Source organism: Ooceraea biroi, chromosome 12 (genome assembly GCF_003672135.1).
Source record: "Ooceraea biroi isolate clonal line C1 chromosome 12, Obir_v5.4, whole genome shotgun sequence".
In the NCBI taxonomy this organism is placed as follows: Eukaryota; Metazoa; Arthropoda; class Insecta; order Hymenoptera; family Formicidae; genus Ooceraea; species Ooceraea biroi.
Window position 1 is genome coordinate 8754922 of NC_039517.1, and position 14279 is coordinate 8769200.

A 14279-nucleotide genomic window follows, 5' to 3' on the forward strand; every position below is an offset into this window, starting at 1 on the left:
TTACACATCTAAATTAAGTGCAAAGCGATAAGATAACAATCTAACATACCTTAAACTTAAAGGAAATTAATACCTTGCTGAATATTTTTATCGCAATCCTTTACTTTATAAGATAACCCACTTCTCTGCGAACAATTACTCTGAGTATTGATCAACTGCCGAAATACGCGCACCGAAACCAGATTATTATTACGTATCTCACATAAGAAGCATATAATTTGCACTATTATAATAATATTGAGTAGAATGACGTATCTGTTTGAATACTCACTTTATCTCAGGTGAAATTATCAAAGCACAAAATTCTATGAAATTTGCACTCGCATTCACAAATGTGTTTCCATATTCATGGAACACGGGTTCTCGCAAAAAAGACAGGACGAAGCCGCTTCTAGGAGCGATTATCGATCCTCGACATGCATGCAATGTTCTCATCGGAAAAAATTGTGAACGTAAGCGTGTATTGGACTTGTTAAAAGTTGGCGCAGGCGCTTATTCGAACACGATCCTTACCAGAACACTCTCTATCGTAGCAGTACAATAGACGTCTCTGTGAAGCGAGTATGACACAGGTGAAATGCAAGCCAGTCGACATCGCTTACGAAAACGTCAACGATTACAGCCTGCAAATAAACCGATGGTGCCTGAAGTGAGCGACGCTTGGCCGTAAAAAGACAGCGCGATAGAAAGAACCATCGCATTCATACAGGTTGCCGCATGCTCGACCACAATAGCGATCGTTACCGTACGATGCATATTGTACGTTCAACTGGAGGATAACAGTTTCAAGATGAAGCTGAGCGCCCTTGGGCCGCTGCTTCACAGGATCATGGGCTCCATATGTTACTAAACTAATAAACAGTTACTGGACGTTACTAAAGCGCAACAAAGACATTCGCGATTGCATACAGCACATGCAGGCGGACTGGAGGCTCGTGCGACGAGTCCAGCACCGCGAGGTGATGCTGCAGTATGCTAAGTTCGGCCGTTTCATCCCCGATATCAGCGCGATAATCATGTAGGGCGGTCAGCTACTCTTTGGCACGACGCGAGCAATCACAACCGTAAAGATTACCGTCGGCAACCAAACATTCACCACACATCCCATGACGTGTCCGACGTAGAGTAGGATCAGCGACACGCGATTCAGTCCAATGAACGAGATCATGCTGGTGATACAGTTCGTGTCGGCATTCTCATTTAAATTCTGTTATACCTTATTTTCATTTTTTACATATTAAAAAAATTTTTCTCAGAGTTTTGTCAACGTCACTTAATATGACATAATTGAAATGTTATCAAACCCTTAATTTAAGAAACCTCATTTCAAGATAGTGTAAAAAAGTCGGCGAAACAACTTACATGACCAACTGCCATCAGTTACCACGTAACACTGTGCTTGGACTTATATTATGGAGTTATTTTGCCATCGAGTAAAGTTATCAAAATCAGCGCAAAAGTCCGTTTATTCGCTTCATGATTATGAGGATTACGAGGATAAAACAGTTAAAAGAATGCAGGCACTATTTTTATATACAAGAAAGTAGAGTACCATATATATATATTTTCGTTAACACTTTACACAAAATCTGCTGTTGTTAACTGCTATTTCAGGTCATTTTGATGCGATTATATATCATTTACAATAAAAGACTCAACATAGAACGCTCAGTTTAGTGATTCAACGTATGCGAGCATATTTGCAACAATGTTACTGAAGTAGAAGTCCGACGATATCAGTCACGAACACTCGCAACAATGTTACCCAGGTAACAAGTCCGAAAGCTTTAGTCAATCGATTAGATTCTCTGTCATGCTAGACCATCTCTCACTCACGCGCAGACGCCACGATGATTATGAAGCTCGCTCTTACGTGATAGTCTATTAGTAGTCGTTGTGCCACCGCGCGATCATCATGTGCCAGTCGGTGATCAAGGATCTACACGATTACAGCGTGCAGTTGAATCGGTGGTTCCTCAAACCATTAGGCGCGTGGCCGCGATCTGCTACGACTTCTAAGAATGAGCGAACTCTGTCCTACGTCCTGATATTCGTCTGCTATTTCCTGATCGCCTTCACCGCGGTGCCGTGCGCGCTCAACGTCTTTTTCGAGGAGAGAGACATCATGCTGAAGCTCAAGGCGATTGGCCCGCTCAGTCATTGGATCATGGGCGCGATGAATTATTGTTCTCTGCTGCTGCGTAGCGCAGATATACGCGGTTGCGTGCAGCACATGCAAAGAGATTGGCAGATCATCAAGCGTACGCGTGATCGCGAGATCATGGCGAGGAACGCCCAATTGGGCCGGTTTGTTGCAGGTTTCTGCGCGGTATTCATGCACGGTGGCGTGTTCTTCCACAATATCGTGTGCGCGATGACGACAGTAGTGGTACCGATTGGAGACAATCGGAGTGTAGAGATGTTCCAGTTGCCTGTTCCGTCGTACAGCAAATTTATAGACGCCAGATTCAGCCCGGCGAACGAGATCATGCTGATGACGCAGATGCTCTCCACCTTCGTAGTGAACTCCACCACTGTTGGCGCGTGCAGCCTGGCCGCCGTTTTCACCATGCACGCGTGTGGCCAGCTGGATATCTTGATGACACGATTAAATAGGCTTGTCGAAGGTGAAGACGCGAGGACTAGTGGATCGCTCCAGCGGAGACTGGCCGATATCGTGGATCATCACTTACGTGTTTTAAGGTAATACCGGATTTAATATATTTTGAAGAATAAGATATAATTTGAATTAGGTAATTGTGGTTGTGCCGGACATATTTAGTTAATACATATTTAGTATAAATATTTAGTATAAATATTTAATTAACACATATAATGTATTATGTAACTTTAAATTGTAACTTTATAGTTTGCACATACATTTTAAGCATTTTGTTCAGATGAAACTCTTAAATTATGAATTGTTCAGATTCCCTGATACGTTATATAATGAAATGATAAACAGAAAAAATTAGATGGTTGAATATAACTATGATAAACGAGAGTCTTTAAAATACGCTTTTCCTATTTTCGTCAAGTCTTGATTTCAGTTTTATAGCGCGCATCGAAGACGTTATGCATCAAATATGTCTGGTAGAATTACTCGGATGTACATTTAACTTGTGTATGCTTGGATATTACACCATTACGGTATGCTAATCATCTTGAAAGGTGAAGATGTAATTATAAGTAATTTAACACCATTTTAAGAATATTCACATTCTTATATCCAAAGAAAATAATTAATGCGTCATAATACTTTCAGTCGTGGAATAATATTGATATAAAGGGTATAGTGCCGTACATTATCGTATATATATCTATGACTTGAAAAGATAAATACGCTGAAAGACAGCATTTTGTGATTTTTCTAGTTATGAAATATTAATTATAATTTACTGATTTTCAGAATTGGAGCGATTTTGATGCAGGAAGAATGACGTCATATTTTATTATATACGTATCTATGGCTTTCAATATTTTTATATTTTGCTATATTGGCGAGATTCTGACAGAACAGGTAATAAACTTACAATTATATAACTTTCGCGTATATAAGAATTTTATGTGTCTTATATATAAAATGTTCATTCATCAGTAATCAATTTCATCAATTTAAAATTTTAAATTATAAGAAAATGTAGAATGTCCATGTTCCTTATTAGTGCAAAACGGTGGGAGAAAAGGCATATATGACTGATTGGTATAACCTACCCCACAAAACTGCTCTTGGTCTCCTTTTGATAATAGCGAGATCGAGCAACGGTATCAAGATAACTGCTGGAAAATTATTTCAATTATCTATTGCAACTTTTAGTGATGTAAGTAAAACACACAAATGGCACAAATTTATAATGAAACTGTATTAATAAAAATTTAATACATTTATAAATTTACGTGTGTATAATATGCATCGTTACGAAATCTTTCTCTGTATCTCTGTGTTTAACATTTTTATATAAGCCTTGTATATTTGAATGTTTAATAGTAAAAGTTTCGAGATTTTATTAATTATGTCGTAAATAGGAAGGAAGACCTTATTGTTGCAGGTAATTAAGACTTCCATAATATATTTGAATTTACTAAGAACGATGACTTCTACATGAACTATGTTAAAGTAGGAAACTTGCATAATATTTTACATAACAATATATTACATACCAAGTACGATATTGTTAAAATAGGAGAAATATTTAATAAATAGGACAAATAATTATATTTAATTTACATCTTTTTAAGTAATTGTATCTAAAAAAATTATCTTATCAAAGCTATATCTGATATAATTATTCATACTTTTATGAGATCATAAAAATATTTTCTAATTCTTTTTTCTGAAGAATACAGCAATTTACACATCTAAATCAAGTGCAAAGCGATAAGATAACAATCTAACATACCTTAAACTTAAAGGAAATGAATACTTTGCTGAATATTTTTATCGCACTCCTTTACTTTATAAGATAACCCACTTCGCGATTACATACAGCACATGCAGGCGGACTGGAGGCTCGTGCGACGAGTCCAGGACCGCGAAGTGATGCTGCAGTACGCTAAGTTCGGCCATTTCATCGCCGGCATCAGCGCGATGATCATGCAGGTCAGCTGCTGTTTGGCACGGCGCGAGCGATCAAAACCGTAGAGATTACCGTCGGCAACCAAACATTCACCACACATCCCATGACGTGTCCGGCGTACAGCAGGATCATCGACACGCGATTCAGTCCAATGAACGAGATCATGCTGGTCATACAGTTCGTGTCGGCATTCGCAGTGAGTTCCGCGATAGTGAGCGTTTGCAGCCTCGCGGCTGTCTTCGCGATGCATGCCTGCGGCCAGTTGAACGTGCTGTATGCATGGCTAAATGATCTGATCGAAGAATACGAGATGGGTGATCGTTCCGTCGATCAAAAATTGGCTATCATCGTGGAGCATCATTTGAGGGTATTGAGGTATTTGATTTTTCTATTTAGCTTTGATTGAACTTCGGGTATGAGTTTGCTTTGCTGATATACTTTGCAGAAATGTACTCCCATTTTATAATGAATAAGATCTATTGTCGTCTGTATAAAGAAGGTAACGTACTTAATATATTGTAGATACTACAAATAGTTTGCGGATATTCTGTTAGTAATGGTATCTGCGCTCATATCCAAATTGCAGCATTGACATCACTTATGTGTGTTGCAGTCTTGTAACATGTATGGAGAGCATTATACATAAAGTTTGTTTCGTGATGTTGGCGGGTTCTACGCTAAATATGTGCCTACTTGGATACTATGTGATAATGGTATGCTGGAGAAAATTACGTCATCAAGACTCTGTTTTTAATAAAATTGAATAATTGTATTAAAAGTAAATATAAAAATTCACATAACATTGACATTTAAAAAACAATTTTAAAAAATTTTATACTTTACATACAGACTATTAAAATTTTCCAGAATTGGGGAGCATTTGATACAGAAAAATAGTGTCATATATTACGTTATATATATTTAGTGTCATATATTACATTATATATATTTAGTGTCGTTCAATATATTCATCTTTTGTTACATCGGCGAGATTTTGACAGACCAGGTAACACATTTTGAAGTCAACATAAGTTTTGCAATATTTAAAAATTATTTTGTTTTGTATAATGTAATTATCTTGTCTTAAATATAAAGATAATAAATTACTACATTTACACTATTAAATCAGTTAAATATTTTAATATAATTACTGTATTCTCATTTAAATTCTTTAATACTTTTTTTTTACATATTAAAACAATTTTTCTCAGAGTTTTGTCATCTTCACTTAATGTGACATAATTGACATATTATCAAACCCTTAATTCAAGAACCCTCAGTTTAATACAGTGTAAAACAGTCAGCGAAACAACTTACATGACCAACTGGCATCAAGTACCACGTAACACTGTGCTTGGACTTATATTGGTTATTTTGCGATCGAGTGAAGTTATCAAAATTAGCGTAAAATTCCGTCTACTCGCTTCATGATTATGAGGATTACGAGGATACTTTAGTTAAAAGGATTCAGGCACTATTTTTATATACAAGAAAGTAGAGTGCCATGTATATATATTTTCGTTATCACTTTACACAAAATCTGCTGTTGTTAACTGCTATTTCAGGTCAGTTTGATGCGATTATATACCACTTACAATAAAAGACGCAACATAGATCGCTCAGTTTAGTGATTCAATGTATGCGAGCATATTTGCAACAATGTTACTGAAGTAAGTAGGAGTCCGACGATATCAGTCACGAACACTCGCAACATTGTTACCCAAGTAACAAGTCCGATAGCTTTAGTCAATCGATTAGCTTCTCTGTCATGCTAGACCATCTCTCACTCTCGCGCAGACGCCACGGTGACTACGAGGCTCGCTCTTACGTGATATTCGATTAGTAGTCGTTGTGCCAGCGTGCGATCGTCATGTGTCAGTCGGTGATCAAGGATCTACACGATCACAGCGTGCAGCTGAATCGGTGGTTCCTCAAGCCATTAGGCGCGTGGCCGCGATCTGCTACGACTTCTAAGAATGAGCGAACTCTGTCCTACGTCCTGATATTCGTCTGCTATTTCCTGATCGCCTTCACCGCGGTGCCGTGCGCGCTCAACGTCTTTTTCGAGGAGAGAGACATCGTGCTGAAGCTCAGGGCGATTGGCCCGCTCAGTCATTGGATCATGGGCGCGATGAATTATTGCTCTCTGCTGCTGCGTAGCGCAGATATACGCCGTTGCGTGCAGCACATGCAAAGAGATTGGCAGATCATCAAGCATACGCGTGATCGCGAGATCATGGCGAGGAACGCGCAATTGGGCCGGCTTGTTGCAGGTTTCTGCGCGGTATTCATGCACGGTGGCGTGTTCTCCTACAATATCGTGTGCGGGATGACGACAGTAGTGGTACCGATTGGAGATAATCGGAGCGTGGAGATGATCCAGTTGCCGGTTCCGTCGTACAGCAAATTTATAGACGCCAGATTCAGCCCGGCGAACGAGATTGTGCTGATGACGCAGGTGCTCTCCACTTTCGTAGTGAACTCCACCACTGTTAGCGCGTGCAGCCTGGCCGCCGTTTTCGCCATGCACGCGTGTGGCCAGCTGGATATCTTGATGGCACGATTAAATAGGCTTGTCGAAGGTGAAGACTCGAGGACCAGTGAATCGCTCCAGCGGAGACTGGCCAATATCGTTGATCATCACTTACGTGTTTTAAGGTAATACTGGATTTAATATATTTTGATGAATAAGATATAATTTGAATTAGGTAAATGTGGTTGTGCCGAACATATTTAGTTAATGCATATGTAGTATAAATATTTAGTTAACACATATTATGTATTATGTAACTTTATAGTTTGCACATAAATTTAAAGCATATTTTTAGATGAAACTCTTAAATTATGAATTATTCAGATTCCCTGATACATTATATAATGAAATGATAAACAGAAAAATATGTTTGAATATAACTATGATAAACAAAATTCTTTAAAATACGCTTTTCCTATTGTCGTGAAATCTTGATTTCAGTTTTATAGCGCGTATCGAAGACGTTATGCATCAAATATGTCTGGTAGAATTACTCGGATGTACATTTAACTTGTGTATGCTTGGATATTACACCATTACGGTATGCTAATCATCTTGAAAGGTGAATATGTAATCAAAAGTAATTTAACGTCAGTTTAACAATATTAGAATTCTTATATCTGAAGAAAATAATTAATGCGTCATAATACTTTCAGTCGTGGAATAATATTGATATAAAAGGTATAGTGCCGTACATTATCGTATATATATCCATGACTTTCAATATTTTTACATTTTGCTACATAGGTGAAATTCTAACGCAACAGGTAAATATATATTGGTAAAAATCTACACAGACATTTTCTGCACAAATGGAATTGTATATTTTTAACAGTGCAATGCTTATTAGTGTAAGAATATTGGCGAAACAGCGTATATGACCGATTGGTACTACTTACCTCACAAGACAGCTCGTAATTTGATCTTGATTATATCAAGATCAAATGTAGTGATCAAAATAACTGCTGGAAAATTAGTCCAACTTTCCATCGCCACTTTTAGTGATGTGAGTATCGACAAACTCCTCTTTTGAATGCACTTGTAACAAGTTATTATCATTATTATTACAGGTTATGAAAACGTCTCTCGTCTACCTAAATATCTTACGAACTACTATTCTTACGACGTAACTTACGATACTAGTCTACATGATCACAGATCTCGTTTTCTATATTTTGTTGTATAGCATGTTTAAAATAAAAGCACAGAAATAATATCTATGTATGAGGGAAGACAAATATTTTATTTAACTAAAATATATATTTTTTTAGCTGTGAATATGAAATTATTATTCTACATCAAAATCCATACTTTCGGAGAGAGAGACCGATTTTCAACTTTCTATAGATAAAATATGCGAGATTTGCCATCCATAAACAAAACATCCATAAATTGAATAAATATTTAATACATTCTATATTTCTTTTATATTTATCTATTACGAATCATTAATAAAATGCCTATAGTTCCTATTTCTTATTTATATTTGTTTATTGTTTTAAAATTAATATCACAATTTTTTAATTATTAACTTTATTGTAAACAGAAAGACATCGTTGTTTTAGGTAATTTTAATGGTATATTTGAATATGTTGCAAACGATGAGTCCTGCATAAAACATGCTTAGGAAATGCAAAAAGTAAGTTTAATATAAAACTGATATACTGTTGTCAAGGTAGAAAAAATTTAATAAATAACAAAATAATTACATTATTAAACAAATTTTTATAACTGCACACACGTGGAAAAGATATACAAAAAGCAGTTGGTTTGCTATTATATGTATAGATCATCACGTGTAACATTCATAAAATATTTATTCTGATTTTTGTAAGTACAAGATATTAATAATGTAAGTTTTTCTCGAATCAGCATACCTGTATATCGCAATCTACATATCTACACGCAATTATACAATTCAAATTATCAAGAATACTTGCAACATTGTTAATGTGTTATACGTTCTCCATGCAAGCTCGTCAATGTCTATGTTTCTGTGATTATCGATCAGAAGACATACACGTGTCTCACTCATGAAATACATCACCCTGTTCGTTCACCAAACCGCTTTAAAGATTCGCGCAGGCGCCCGTTCGAATAAACTTGCAACCCGGAGGGTGAATCGTCTATCAGTGCATCGCGCGCCTCCGCGAAGTGATCATGACGTGCTTCGAGCATATGACAAAGCGTAACAAGTCCAATTCATGCAGGAGCAATAACGATTATAGTCTCCAGCTGACCCGTTGGTTCCTGATACCGATCGCCGCTTGGCCTCGTGCGGCTCCGTCGACGGTCGAGAAAATCTCCCTGCAAGCGCACGTTCTTGCTTGCTACTTGCTGATTGTAGTCGTCATGGTGCCGTGCTTTCTGTACATGTCGCTGGAGGAGAACGATATCCAGATGAAACTGAACGCGATGGGCCCGTTGAGCCACTGGATTATGGGCACCATCAATTACTGGCTGCTCCTCACGCGCAGCAACGACATCCGCGAATGTGTGCGACATATGGAGAACGATTGGCGGCTGGTTCAACGAGCAGACGATCAGTGGGTGATGCTGCGGTACGCCCGAATTGGCCGCTTTGTTGCCGCTTTCTGCGCGGTGTTCATGCAGAGCGGCACGTTACTCTTCCAAGTAGTCAAGGCGATGACATCGATGCCCGTAGTCGTCGGTAACGAGACTGTGTTAGTACATCCGATGACCTGTCCGATCTACAGCAAGTTTGTCGACACGAGGTTCAGCCCGGCAAACGAGATCATGCTGGTCGTGCAGATACTGTCATGTTTCGTGGTGAACTCCATCACGGTTGGCGCGTGCAGCCTCGCCGCGGTCTTCGCGATGCACGCTTATGGTCAGCTGAGCATGCTGTTCTCGTGGTTGAACGAGCTCGTCGCGGATGAAGACAAGGGGAACGAGTTTGCCGATCAGAAGTTGGCTGTTATCGTGGAGCATCACTTGAGAGTACTGAGGTATTTTATGATTAAACATTAAACCTCGATTTTGCAACTCTGTGTTTGTCCTATTAAATGCGGTTTTATTTAGTTTCAATCGTTGGCTAGATGTTTTTGTTGACAATCGTCAGTAAGAGTTTATTGCAGTTTTCTTTTCTGAAAATAAAGTTTATTCTGAATATGGAATCTATATGGAAAACGTATAGATTTATGTTTGTGAGATTCAAATTTAAATACTTCCTTTGCAAAACAAAATGCGTTGTATCCACATACGTGCGTTTCAGTTTTATATCGCGTATGGAGAGTCTCATGCAACATATCTGTCTTGTGGAATTAGTGGGATGTACCTTGAATATGTGTTTGCTTGCATATTATACTATTACGGTATGTTAAAAATTTGAAAAGATGAATAGACAGAAAAGCAGCATTTTGTGATTTTTCTACTTATGAAATATTAACTATAATTTACTGATTTTCAGAATTGGAGCAATTTTGATGCAGGAAGAATGACGTCATATTTTTTTGTATATGTATCTATGGCTTTCAATATTTTTATATTTTGCTATATCGGCGAGATTCTGACAGAACAGGTAATAAACTTACAATTATATAACTTTCGCATATATAAGAATTTTGTGTCTTATATATAAAATGTTTATTCCTCATCAATCAATTTTATCAATTTTAAATTTTAAATTATAAGAAAGTGTAGAATGTCCATGTTCGTTGTTAGTGCAAAACTGTGGGAGAAAAGGCATATATGACTGATTGGTATAAACTACCCCACAAAACTGCTCGTGGTCTCCTTTTGATAATAGCGAGATCGAGCAACGTTATCAAGATAACCGCTGGAAAATTATTTCAATTATCTATTGCAACTTTTGGTGATGTAAGTAAAACACACAAATGGCACAAATTTATAATAAAACTGTATTAATAAAAATTTAATACATTTTACATGTACGTATATATAATATAGATAGTTACGAAATATTTATCTGTATCTCTGTGTTTAACGTTTTTATGTAAGCCTTATATATTTGAATGTTTAATATTAAAATTTTTGAGATTTGATTAATTATGTCGTAACTAGGAAGGAAGACCTTATTGTTTCAGGTAATTAAGACTTCCGTAATATATTTGAATTTAATAAGAACGATGACTTCTACATGACCTATGTTAAAGTAGGAACCTTGCATAATATTTATATAGCAATATATTACATAACAAGTACGATATTGTTAAAATAGGAGAAATATTTAATAAATAGGACAAATAATTATATTTACTGTACATCTTTTTAAATAATTGCATTATCTAAAAAATTATCTTATCAAAGCTATACTTATCTGAAAGAATTATTCATTCTTTTATGAGATCATAGAAATATTTTCTAATTACTTCTTCTGAAGAATACAGCAATTTACACGTCTACAGTCTGTTCAACAAGAAAGTGACCGCCATAATCTGGAAACAATAACAATTTAGATTAAATTTTTTTTTTATTGAAGTACACATTATTAGCTATTGCGCAATTACCTAATATTTCGTCCAATTACCTCCATTACTGATTATAGCTGCACACCTTCTTTCCATGCTTTCGACGAGGTTTTCTGCATATTCATTTGGCAAAGATCGCCATATCTTCTTAATTTGAAATGACAGCTGCTTCACCGTGTACACTGGCTTTCCTTTGAGCTTCATTTTCATGTACGACCACACATTTTCAATTGGATTAACATCTGGGGACATTGCCGGCCATTCCATCGTAGTGACGTTATTTTGTTGTTTCCACGCACTGCACAGTTTGCTGCGATGTTTAGGGTCATTGTCTTCTTGCAGCACCCAACTTGTTCTACTAGACCGCACTATCTACCAGAAATACTTGCTGAAGTCTGCTGAAAAGTTTTTTGGTTTTGACAGAACAAGTTGGATGCTGCAAGAAGACAATGACCCTAAACATCGCAGCAAACTGTGCAGTGCGTGGAAACAACAAAATAACGTCACTACGATGGAATGGCCGGCAATGTCCCCAGATGTTAATTCAATTGAAAATGTGTGGTCGTACATGAAAATGAAGCTCAAAGGAAAGCCAGTGTACACGGTGAAGCAGCTGTCATTTCAAATTAAGAAGATATGGCGATCTTTGCCAAATGAATATGCAGAAAACCTCGTCGAAAGCATGGAAAGAAGGTGTGCAGCTATAATCAGTAATGGAGGTAATTGGACGAAATATTAGGTAATTGCGCAATAGCTAATAATGTGTACTTCAATAAAAAAAAATTTAATCTAAATTGTTATTGTTTCCAGATTATGGCGGTCACTTTCTTGTTGACCAGACTGTAAATCAAATACAAAGCGATAAGATAATCTAACATACCTTAAACTTAAACTTAAAGGAAATTAGTACCTTGCTGAATATTTTTATCGCAATCCTTTACTTCATAAGATAACTCGCATGTCTGCGAACAATGTCAATTACTCTGAGTATTGATCACTTGCCGAAAGACACGCAACGAAACCATTGTTACGTATCTCACATAAGAACCATATAATTTGCACTATTATAATAATATTGAGTAGAATGACGTATCTGCTTGAATAATCCCTTTTTCTCAAGTAAAATTATCAAAGCACAAAATTCTATGAAATTTGCACTCGCATTCACAAATGTGTTTCCATATTCATGGAACACGGGTTCTCGCAAAAAAGACAGGACGAAGCTGCTTCTAGGAGCGATTATCGATCCTCAACATGCATGCAGTGTTCTCATCGGAAAAAATTGTGAACGTAAGCGTGTATTGGACTTGTTAAAAGTTGGCGCAGGCGCTTATTCGAACACGATCCTTGCCAGAACACTGTCTATCGTAGCAGTACAATAGACGTCTCTGTGAAGCGAGTATGACACAGGTGAAATGCAAGCCAGTCGACATCGCTTATGAAAACGTCAACGATTACAGCCTGCAAATAAACCGATGGTGCCTGAAGCCGATCGGCGCTTGGCCGTTAAAAGACAGCGCGATAGAAAAAACCATCGCATTCATACAGGTGGCTGCATGCTCGACCACAATAGCGATCGTCACTGTACCATGCATATTGTACGTCCTACTGGAGGATAACAGCTTCAAGATGAAGCTAAGCGCTCTCGGGCCACTGCTTCACAGGATTATCGGCTCCATAAGTTACTAGACGTTACTAAAACGCAGCAAAGACATTCGAGATTGCATACAGCACATGCAGGCGGACTGGAGGCTCGTGCGACGAGTCCAGGACCGCGAGGTGATGCTGCAGTACGCTAAGTTCGGTCGTTTCATCGCCGGCATCGGCGCGATAATTATGTAGGGTGGTCAGCTGCTCTTTGGCACGACGCGAGCGATTAAAACCGTAAAGATTACCGTCGGCAACCAAACATTCACCACACATCCCATGACGTGTCCGGCGTACAGCAGGATCATCGACACGCGATTCAGTCCAATGAACGAGATCATGCTGGTCATACAGTTCGTGTCGGCATTCGCAGTGAGTTCCGCGATAGTGAGCGTTTGCAGCCTCGCGGCTGTCTTCGCGATGCATGCCTGCGGCCAGTTGAACGTGCTGTATGCATGGCTAAATGATCTGATCGAAGAATACGAGAAGGGTGATCGTTCCGTCGATCAAAAATTGGCTATCATCGTGGAGCATCATTTGAGGGTATTGAGGTATTTGATTTTTCTATTTAGCTTTGATTGAACTTCGGGTATGAGTTTGCTTTGCTGATATACTTTGCAGAAATGTACTCCCATTTTATAATGAATAAGATCTATTGTCGTCTGTATAAAGAAGGTAACGTACGTAAATATATTGTAGATACTACAAATAGTTTGCGGATATTCTGTTAGTAATGGTATCTGCGCTCATATCCAAATTACAGCATTGACATCACTTATGTGTGTTGTAGTCTTGTAACATGTATGGAGAGCATTATACATAAAGTTTGTTTCGTGATTTGGCGGGTTCTACGCTAAATATGTGCCTACTTGGATACTATGTGATAATGGTATGCTGGAGAAAATTACGTCATCAAGACTCTGTTTTTATTAAAATTGAATAATTTTATTAAAAGTAAATATAAAAATTCACATAACATTGACATTTAAAAAACAATTTAAAAAAATTTTATACTTTATATACAGACTATTAAAATTTTCTAGAATTGGGGAGCATTTGATACAGAAAAAT

At 37.5% G+C, this 14279-nt stretch overlaps 3 protein-coding genes and 3 pseudogenes across 8 annotated transcripts; all 6 read left to right on the top strand.

Moving 5' to 3' along the window:
• Window positions 1-246: 246 nt before the first annotated feature.
• On the top strand, window positions 247-1454 carry LOC113563151 (annotated as a pseudogene).
• LOC105282258 (odorant receptor 4) lies at window positions 1020-4106 on the top strand. The gene is made up of 5 exons (XM_026974404.1): window positions 1020-2703; window positions 3051-3150; window positions 3410-3520; window positions 3666-3821; window positions 4050-4106. Exons 1-5 carry the CDS (start codon window positions 1916-1918, stop codon window positions 4104-4106), a joined length of 1212 nt encoding a protein of 403 aa, XP_026830205.1. The 5' UTR covers window positions 1020-1915.
• A 152-nt stretch (window positions 4107-4258) lies between these two features.
• LOC113563152 lies at window positions 4259-5385 on the top strand (annotated as a pseudogene).
• On the top strand, window positions 5062-8871 carry LOC109611155 (odorant receptor 4-like). 6 transcript variants are annotated; one of them, XM_020032616.2, is made up of 6 exons: window positions 5062-5076; window positions 5191-7235; window positions 7552-7651; window positions 7767-7877; window positions 7961-8116; window positions 8181-8385. In XM_020032616.2, exons 2-6 carry the CDS (start codon window positions 6448-6450, stop codon window positions 8238-8240), a joined length of 1215 nt encoding a protein of 404 aa, XP_019888175.2. In that variant the 5' UTR covers window positions 5062-5076; window positions 5191-6447; the 3' UTR covers window positions 8241-8385. The 6 variants fall into 6 exon arrangements, with proteins under 6 accessions (XP_019888175.2, XP_019888177.2, XP_019888176.2 ...); XM_020032614.2 differs by lacking the exon at window positions 5062-5076 and having other exon boundaries at window positions 5079-5355; window positions 5445-7235; XM_020032615.2 differs by lacking the exon at window positions 5062-5076 and having other exon boundaries at window positions 5079-5290; window positions 5445-7235.
• A 289-nt stretch (window positions 8872-9160) lies between these two features.
• LOC105282250 (odorant receptor 4) lies at window positions 9161-11294 on the top strand. The gene is made up of 5 exons (XM_011344107.3): window positions 9161-10079; window positions 10346-10445; window positions 10541-10651; window positions 10795-10950; window positions 11178-11294. Exons 1-5 carry the CDS (start codon window positions 9271-9273, stop codon window positions 11232-11234), a joined length of 1233 nt encoding a protein of 410 aa, XP_011342409.1. The 5' UTR covers window positions 9161-9270; the 3' UTR covers window positions 11235-11294.
• Window positions 11295-11332: 38 nt separating this feature from the next.
• On the top strand, window positions 11333-14139 carry LOC105282251 (annotated as a pseudogene).
• The last annotated feature ends 140 nt before the right edge of the window (window positions 14140-14279 follow it).